Source organism: Gavia stellata, chromosome 23 (assembly GCF_030936135.1).
Source record: "Gavia stellata isolate bGavSte3 chromosome 23, bGavSte3.hap2, whole genome shotgun sequence".
Lineage (NCBI taxonomy): Eukaryota > Metazoa > Chordata > Aves > Gaviiformes > Gaviidae > Gavia > Gavia stellata.
In genome coordinates this window covers 2843542-2852971 of record NC_082616.1, presented here as the reverse complement: position 1 = coordinate 2852971, position 9430 = coordinate 2843542, and the positions used below count along the sequence as shown (strand labels likewise).

The 9430-nt window shown below is 47.4% G+C and overlaps 1 protein-coding gene across 1 annotated transcript in view; it reads left to right on the top strand.

Annotated features, from left to right (window-relative positions):
- Positions 1-6074: 6074 nt before the first annotated feature.
- The window catches only part of SPRED2 (sprouty related EVH1 domain containing 2), a 91234-nt gene continuing 87878 nt past the window's right edge, over positions 6075-9430 (top strand). Inside the window, exon 1 of the mRNA XM_059828443.1 lies at positions 6075-6142. Within this exon, the coding sequence (XP_059684426.1) occupies positions 6075-6142 (68 nt within the window). The remainder of the gene's footprint in view (positions 6143-9430) is intronic.

The window sequence follows — 9430 nt, the reverse complement described above, 5'->3', positions numbered from 1 at the left end:
CTCTGTGGCCACCTCTGCTTCTTTCTTTCTTCTATGGGACCTCAGAGGACAAGGGCATGTCCCTGGCTGGACCTGTGTCACAGGTTGACAATCACGGTACAAAAATAGCCCCCGGCAAAACAGTTTATTAAAACTATTAAATGGTCAGCAAGGAGCAGGTCTCCTTAAAGATCAGAGACCCAGCCGGACCCGCCTCTCAAGCTGGAGTGAGGGCAGGTTACAGATCGGGCTAATCAGCGCTCTCTCTCACAAAACAGGAGTGAATGGGGGACTGAGCCATGAAAGCGTGAGACAGAGATCTACGAAAGGAGGGCGCAATGCGCAGGGACTCAAAGATATGTGTCCCATTGCTACTGCAGAGGATGTGCCAGCAAGTTATATTCCACAGATGATGGAAGAAGGAGACAACTCCTGCCATCATTCCCATGCTATTCCTTATTTGGGGAACTTTATCACGTCCCATCTCCTTGATCCTTGTAAGGCAAATGAAACCGTTCTACAGCAATGACTTCCTTCTGGTACATGGGGACTAGACAAGCTGAATGCACTGCCTGACCTCAGCACTTACGTCAAGTACTTTTGTGCCTATATGCCTCTTTTAGGGACAAAGACAGGAATAAAGTTCATGACTTGCATCCTGTCAGTCAACAGGTATTCTCAAATTCCCCTGAGCGTAACATGCATGGGTAGAGCAAAAAGACAGCCCTGTTTTCTCCAGACTAATACTCTCAGCCCTGCTGTGGAAAAGCCAGGCAAATCCATGGCCTGACTTTCAGAGGTGTCACAGAATCGCGTAATGGTTGAGGTTGGAAGAGACCTCTGAAGGTCACCTTGTCCAAACCCCTGCTCAAGTAGGGTCACCTAGAGCAGGCTGCCCAGGACCATCAGCCTCACTCCTGTTGCTTTCAGTGGGAATTACTGGTGCTTACAGCACCTGTGCAGGACAGATCTCTCTCCTTAGGCATGCATTTGATTATACACCAATATATAGACGAGGAAAGCAAGTGATAATATTTCACAGGAAGTAGTGCTACTTGGAATGGAGATGGATTCTGATACAAAAGACTGTTTGTAAAGCAGCTATTTACACACACACACACACGAAAGCAGAAATGTTTAAAATATTTGTTTGCAGGTTTAAATCTTAGCCTGTAAAACTCTGACTGCAATCTTGAATCAGAATGAGCCATCTGCTTATTTATCCATCTTAGTAAACCAAAAATATATAAAATAGCAAAACTGCACAAACCGCCCCCTCCCCTTATAGAAAATACGTGTTGCTATCTCAACACTGAAACAAAAAGAAAATCCATCATCTTTGCAAATCAATTAATTTATTGAAATTATTAAAGAACCAATCAGAAACAGTTGTTAAAAAATAAGGCTTCTTAGGCTTTGAAACAATTCAGTACTGAGAAATCCTATTATTCTATTGGAAAGGTCTTGAAGTGCTTTGCAACGGACAGCTATTAACTTTACAGATGGCAAACCAAGACCTTACAAGGTGATATGATTTATCCAAGGTCCTTTCACCGCTCAGTAGCAGAAAAGAGGAATACAAACAAGGTTTCCTAATCCCCAGTCCACCGCCAGCTTCCCTTAGCCTTACCTCTATCACAAGCAGGACTGGAACCGCACTTGATAACTAATCTGTTGACTCGTGGTCCCTCACATTGTGGTTTCAGCAGAATCCATGTGGAAACCTGGTGGGATGTAACAACACTGGAGGCCACTGTGCCACAAATCATTCTTCCTTATGCAACTAAAGATGCTAAGATGCAACAGGGACCCACTTCTGCATGAAGAAAAGCTATTTCATACTAGACTTGAGTGAAATGACCTTGTGTAGGAAATGCTGGGGAAAGGCTTTGACCAACTTGCCCCCAGTAGAGTAACGCTGAGGCGCTGCTTCTCCCTCCCTCACAGGCGCCTCGTTGCAGTCACTCATTCATCTGTCACCTCTTTCTTGTCGCCTACTGCGTCACAAGCGGAACAAGAACATGCTGCTGTGCCCACCCCAGCCAGATTCCCGCTCTTAGTCCCTTTAGGGGCACGTCCACCTTCAGAAAGATGAAACCATGCGGCAGGCCCAGCACAAGCCACAGCAACACACACCAGCTGCCTGGGCCTCTCCTGCAGGCCGGCGCAGCGGCCTTCAGCTGCAGCTTAGCCACCCTCCAGGTAAGGACGCCCCGGCTGAGGAAATCATTTCCACCAGAGGCTCGGAATTACCTCTCCCAGCCAAGCAGAGCGGGGAGCCACCGCAGAAGACCCTTGGAGAAGAGGCAGGGCCGGGTGTCGCGGGGGCCCAGGAAGGCCCTCAGGGCGACCGACTCCCTCAGCCGCCCACGCGCAAACGCGGCCCCGACGGCGCGCGCCGCGCCACAAGATGTCGCCCTCCCCTCAGGCAGGGCGGGCGCCGCGGCCGGCGGGGCGGTCGGGGCTCCCCTCAGGGCCGGTCCCGCCACCGCTCCGGCGGGAAGGGGGGGGCAGGCGGCGGGTTGCTGCCTCACCGGAGCCGCCCGAGACCTGCCGGCCTCCACCTGCCGCCGGCGGCGCCGGGCTGGCGCGGAAATGCGCCGCCGGGCCAGCGGCCGCCATGTCGCCGAGCCGCTCGAGGGCCGCCCCGCCGCGCCCTTCCAAGGCCGAGGGGCCGAGGGGCCGAGAGGCCGAGGGGCCGAGGGGCCGAGGGCTTTGGGGGCCGCGCTCTGCCCCGCAGGTCTGCTGCCTCTTCCCCAAGACCTCAGGCCCGCTCGCTGAAAAAGGGAGAGTTTAAGCACTTGGTTTGGGGACCAAAAGGGCTTTGTGGGGCGCGGGCTGCCTCCCCTCCGCGGCGCCGCGTCCTCCTGCAAAGCCACCGAGCGCTGGCTTCAAACCAGCCGCCCTCTTTGCACCCAGGGCACGGGAGGGTCCAGCTCTGGGAGGCTGTTCAGGGGCCTCACTCCTCCGCTTTACAGAACTCTTCCTTTCCATGGCCGCTTCATTCTGCTCTGCTCCTGCAACAGCACTGTCCTTTAGCCCATCTTACTTTTCACAGTGTCTTCTGAGCAGTGACAAAACCCCAAATCCAGCAGTCTAAGAGGATGCTGCTATCTCCTCTTGCTAGGAGCATGCAGCAGCATCTTACGGTGACACATTGTCAAGTAAAGCTACCACCTTTACTAAATCCCCCCATCCGGACCAAGCATTCCTCCAAAAATTGCTAAATGCAACAACTTGATCCTAAAATGGGTCTCTTGCAAGGCTCAGCAGCTTCCGCTCCTGTTCCGTTGACTCCTGGAAGGCAGCTACAAGTTTGGACTAAAAGACCTGGCCGGCATGCAAACAGCTGCTTTGCTGAAGATGTATCCACCTCTCACTTACTTGTCAGCTCCTGCCTGCTAGAGGGTTACCACCTTCCCGACTCTGTAGGTGGGATCACCTTATCTAAGTGCTGCCTAATCCGCTTCAGGCACAGACAGGCTGGCTCAAACAGTCTGAAATGGTGGGCTGAGCTCAGCTAGCAGGTTCTCCTTGAAGCCCGTAGTGGATACTAGCTGCACAACTCCATCAAAGTGACAGTGGTATTGTCTTTCCGTAGGTCCAACCAGATGAAGAAGAGAATGAGTGTCCTTCTGGGCTGTCACTCTCCATTGGCTTCCCAAGCTGAATGACCCTTTTCAAACGTACCTCCAACCTTTCACTAAAGACGTTCTGGTGATCCTGGAGGAAGCCTCCTATCCTTGCCATACGTAACATCTAGATCCAGCCCAGACCGCATGCGTTAGTACTCCGGTTCTGAGTCCAAGAGGCTCGCGCACATGTGGCCGTAAGTGTGGGGGAGAGGGGAAGAAAGAGGTCACCCACAGCAGCCTCTGAGCAATCCTCTAACGATGGCGCGTACGTAAATGACGTAGGAGAGTTCAGAACAGGAATCTGCTCTCAGAAAATATTTGCCCTCTGTGACACGAGGAGTCCTGCTGATGTCAATGAAACAGGAGTGGCAAGCCCTGATCCTCAGTAAGGAGTCAGATTTCCCTTTTTTTTAATATTCACAGGATTATTATGAACATCTGGTAAACAAATTTTTTCTTAACGATTGACAAGATTTTGACCATTTCCTTTCAGGCAGCTGGCTTGGAGTAGTAAGACACAGACTCTAGGGTTTAGATTCACTCTTTTTTTCATACGTAGCTTCTTCCGCACAAGAACGAAGCAAAGTTTCTGCTTACGCATAATTGTACTCACCAGCAAACCATAACTGCTGGGGGGGAAGTTTTCCCTAAGACTGCGTTTAAATCCAAGCATTCCCCCTTCCTTTTCAAGACCGTGGTCATTATTACAAGACAGACGCAATAGTACGAGCTTTGTACGATCCAGTGTTTGTTTGGTACTTCTGGAAAAAAAGATTTAACAATCCTAAACTCTGTGCAGGAAGTTAGACAGAAGAGTTACACAGCAATTCAATGCACCATGAGGAGATAGATAATTAAACCTGGCACACAGGAGAATCCTTTCTAATTGACTCCCTGGATCGGATTTTGCTGGCAACCATTGGAAGTGAAGATTAAAAGAGTTTAACAGCTTCCATTTTCAAAAAGTGATTTTCAAGAGGAAAATACCACACTTCATTAAGAATTTCATCGGAGCTGCCATGAATTATGTTCTGAACAAGACATTTCATCGCTATCTTTGCTTACATTGGTTCTGTAGATTCAAGTGGATTCTAGGGGAGGTTACCATGGTAAAAATTATTTTAACTGTATATGATCAGCATTGCCCCCTCTGTTTGCTCATAATCTCTTCTACTCCTCCACTTTTCCCTTCCAAATATATAAGCATCAAGATTTTTTTCCTTCTTTCTTCCTTTCACTCACATAAGTAACAGAAAAACAATCTCTCAAACATATCCAGTGGTGACACCTGTTTATTAACTGGTCTGGCTAAAAACCAGTTCTCTTTGTATAGCTAAGTATTCAAGACAAATCCAAACATTTTAATAGCTAGAAGTTAAACTCTCTTTTTTTTAGCCTGGCTTCCTAATGAAATGAGGCTTATGTGATCCTGCTGTCTGTTTTCCTCTCCTTTCCCACCCTCCTCCCCCATTCAAATGCTTTTAAACCTGTTGGCCAATTCCAGCTAAATTTGGCAGAGAGGTAGGAAAATAATATCTTTGCAACCTCACCGAGCTTAATGAAAATCAGCTCTGGGCTGAGAAGAGATACCCAAATGAATGCCCTTGTTTTAGGAAAGACCACGTAGTGCCACAGTCACCCGTTCAGCTTATGGGGTGACCCAGCAGCGTGCACACACCGGACAGCCTATCCATATAACGATTACTTGAGCTCTCCCACCCCAAGCGTCTGCTGCTTGGCTAGCTGTCGCTGTGGTATAGGAAAGCAGGTGAGACTTATACGATGGCTGGGGGGAAATGGAAGTGGTGCGGGGCTGTGCAAGGCATTGGGTGAAGCTGTAGTTACAGGGCTGTGTATACAGAGGCATGGGATAACGACACATAGGATGCAGCTTTCACTGCATTAGCTGCTCCCAGAACAACTACTCGCAGTGACTGATACTACCCACTTGGTAATAGCACAGTAATCCAAACCGGCACGATTCTTTCCCCATGATACATTTTGCTGTTCTGCATAAGCAATTTGGGTAGGACACGCACGACAAGATTTCCTGTAGAAAATACTGAACAGGAATATTCCTTATCTTCCATAGCCACTGCCTCCAGACAGCCTATATTATGCCCTTTGCATCCTGGGTGGGAGCCAGGACTGCAAGAGTGATGAATCAATAACATCCATAAGGAAAATGAAATGGAGGAGACTCTTATTCAGTACATTTCTCTTTTGTTAATTGTTGCTGTATTTCATTCCAGCCCCCCATCCCTCCAAATGGCTGGGACTGTGACTCAGCTTCAGCAGTTTACACGCTCAGAAGAGAGAGGAGTCATCCTCCTGGGGCTGATTTCACTATCGCTTCATAAGCTCCATGGCTCGGCAGGCTGGTCCATCACACGGACCCTTTTGCAGGTCTCACCCATCCCACATCCTGGATCCCTGGCTTGTCCCAGGCAGCTGACCACAATGGACAAGGACAAGGACAGCTATGGCATCAGGAGCCAGCAAGACAATCCTGCTAGCAGGACAGCTGCGTAGGGAAATGCTGGCTTTGCTCACCTGGTACGTTTATCCTGTCCTCATCAGACGCATAATCTCAATGACAGAGCATGAACCGGGTCTAAAGACAGAGATAGAAGACCCACTCTCCAACCCTGCTGCAGAAATGCCAGCACCTGATGGACAGGCAATGCAAACTAAGAAGGACAATTATTTCTTTGGCTGTGGCACTTAAATCCAGTAGATTTGGTTTGTCAGTCACCAGTCAGCTCTGAAGCAAGCTTGTGCCTTCACAAGGTATGGTATAGAAGCTTCAGAGTTGACATCTAGTAAGTCACTCTGTATGTATGGAAAGCTTAACATTGCTGTTCCTAGGTAGCAATTACACTAGACGGCAGATTGGAAGGAGGGGTTCACATAACTGACAACCAGAAAGAAGGAGTCAAAGTTAATGAGATTTCTTTTTAAGATAACTGCTGTGTCCTCCTCGAAATAGATCAAGGCCCCTTAGGTGGAAACTGAGTGAAAAGTGTGGTGAAAGCAAAACAAAAAAACAGTGAATAACAACAGGAAAATAAACTAGAACCATATGTAAAACAAAGGCAGATGCAAAACAGACAGGCCTTTTCAAGCCTCACCCTTTAAGCCCCAGCTCCTGGAGCCAGGGGATTGCATACAGTCCCCAGTGTCATTAAAGAAAGTTATTTTCTCCTTCTTGCTATCCTCTGCAAAGAAGACTTCAAAAACATAAGAGAGATGCGCTTTAAAGAAAAGCCAGAAAAGGCACCCAGATTTGGCTAGCAAACACCGGGTCTTTAAAACCAGAGTGACCTGGTAATTCTTTGAGATTTGCCCCACAACTTTTGAACAGTGAGGAAGTGTTCAAAATGCTGGTAATACTGCATGGGTTGGATGAATTAATAGTTTGAGCCCTGGAAACACTATACAACTATGCTGCTTTCCGGACATATTAAGACTATTTTCATAAAAAAGGTGTTTATGTGCAAATATGCAGCTTTCAGGTCAAAGAGAAACCTGCTATCAGAAAGTAAACAATGAGGACGGAGATGTCTAGAGAGGTGCTGAAGCCTGTAAGCTCTGTATTATAAGGCTAATGTTTCCAAGTGCATCTGGAGATGGTACATTTATATTGCTAAAAGATGCAGCTCACACCACAATGACAATGGGACACTGTAATGATATTGGTGGGACACTATAATGGTATTGGCAGCTGACTGCAAGTCTTCTACTGCTAATGTTTTAGAATAGGTCAGACACCACAACCCATATTTAGAGCATGCTTTTCAGAGACACTGGCCACCCACAATTCCTACAGGGCTGGGCACAGACATCAAGCCAACAGCTGTAAAGCTCTTATTTCCAATGTCGTGTTTCCAGTCAACACACAAAGCTTAGGTAGGGAACATATTGTCAGGAATGTCTTCTGGGTTTGTCTTTTTTTTTTTTTTTCAGCCTGTTTCCCAGCTAGCCTTACTGAGGAACAAGAAAATCAAATGACTTGCATGGAGGTCACAGAGTGAGTCATCAGCTCAGCCCAGTGACGGTCAAATAATGCTTATTTGTAAAACTATAAAATTATAGTGCTCTACTGCATAGCTTTAAAAATGAATGTATGGGAAAAATACACCCACATATGACAAACGTACTTATACTCTCTCCGCTTTGGGTGGACGTTCTGTTAGTCACAGGGAAGCATCTGTGTAAAGCTTTTTTTGTTGCTGCTTTTTGCTTCTCTAGACATTTCATCAAATGGTCCCTGAGTCAGAAGAAGTGGGTTTTGCTATTAAAGTCTGTGTGGAGGCTGCATTCCAAAGCTGTTGGAGGATTCAAAGATAAATATTCCTACTTTGGGGAAAAAGAAAAAAATTCAAACATCTTTGATTTAAAAAACAACAACAACAACAAGGCAAACTGAATGTAATGTTTACAAAGACAGCAAATAACTAATGAACCTGCCTGACGGTCACTTTGGAACTGAAACCCAAGAGGAGTTTCATTAAAGAGCAAGATCCTTTAAAATTGCTTTCAATTGGATAGTGTATGCACCTCCTGCGCTAAAAAAAATGGTATTGATTCATATTGAAACTAATTCCAACAGCAACAAAATATTAGCCAGCAACCTCATACAGCCACTGTGCGAGGAGCGAAGCTCTTTGGAGCAGGAGCCATCTCTGTTTCGTGATTTGTATTTTGTGTGGTAAGGGTGGAATGCAAGCCTGTAATAATCTGTCTCAAGAAAATATTTGGGGGTGAGCATATGGGCTATGGCTCCTTTGGCTCGCTACTTTGGAAGCCTCATGTATCCTCTCAGATAGACGGCTTGCATCAACAAAATGAGGGAGAGCTGTGCAGTGGAAGATGGTGGAATCACCTCATCCTGTGAAAGCGTTTCCCGTATACATATAAAACCAGCAGCTGCAGAAGACACTGGAGGTGTAATACAAGGACGGCAGACTTCAACTTAAATCTAGGTACGTTGCTGGAAGTAGCATCCCTGTCTTAGTTCAGGGCAGCCGCTGAGCAGTACCTTCAAACCCACAGTTCTCCCTGCTGTGCTCTGCCACGGACAGCAGAAATGTCTACGCTCTCCCTACATAGTATCTGTCATCATCCCTTCCATGGGGGTACCTAGGCCTAGATGGGCTTGGAAGGATTTTGCCCTCCCGCATGAGGCAGAAGGAGTGTTTTCTCCCTTTTGCCCTGGGTGTGCTGATGTGCAGGAAGGAGGGACTGACTTGTTGAGGGACAGGGAAGCCCACAGCAAAGCGGGGCCCAAAGGTTGAGTGCAAAGTTGAGTTCTTACCCCATCCCACTTTGGCAATGTCCAGCAATATTCCATGGCTGGGATGATCTACTTCATACTGAAAGAGTGCCCTGGATGAGGGGAGGGAGTTTAAGAAATTCATCTAGCCTCCCTCCCTCCCGTAGCTTTAACTCTTTCTTGCCTGGCTTAGCAGTGAACAGTTGAAGAGCTCCACCTCAGCAACCGTTCGAGGTGGAGCTGGACACAAGGGGAGGCAATGAGACTCTAAAAGTGGAGCTTTGCGGAAGGAAAGCTGTTGAGCAAGACTGCACAGGAAAAGGGGACAATTTTGTTTGAGCTGGCCTGGTCCTAGCCTCACATTGCCGTTGTGATCACGACCTAGGGAAAAACAGTCCTCAAGCAACATTAATGAGCCTGGTGCACCTCATCTCCGATAGCCAGATCACCAGGGCAATTATAGCTCATGTCCAAGAAAAGCTAAGAAGATGAATGCATAAAAATGTTGAAATATTAGATCATCAGTAGAACAATGAAAACC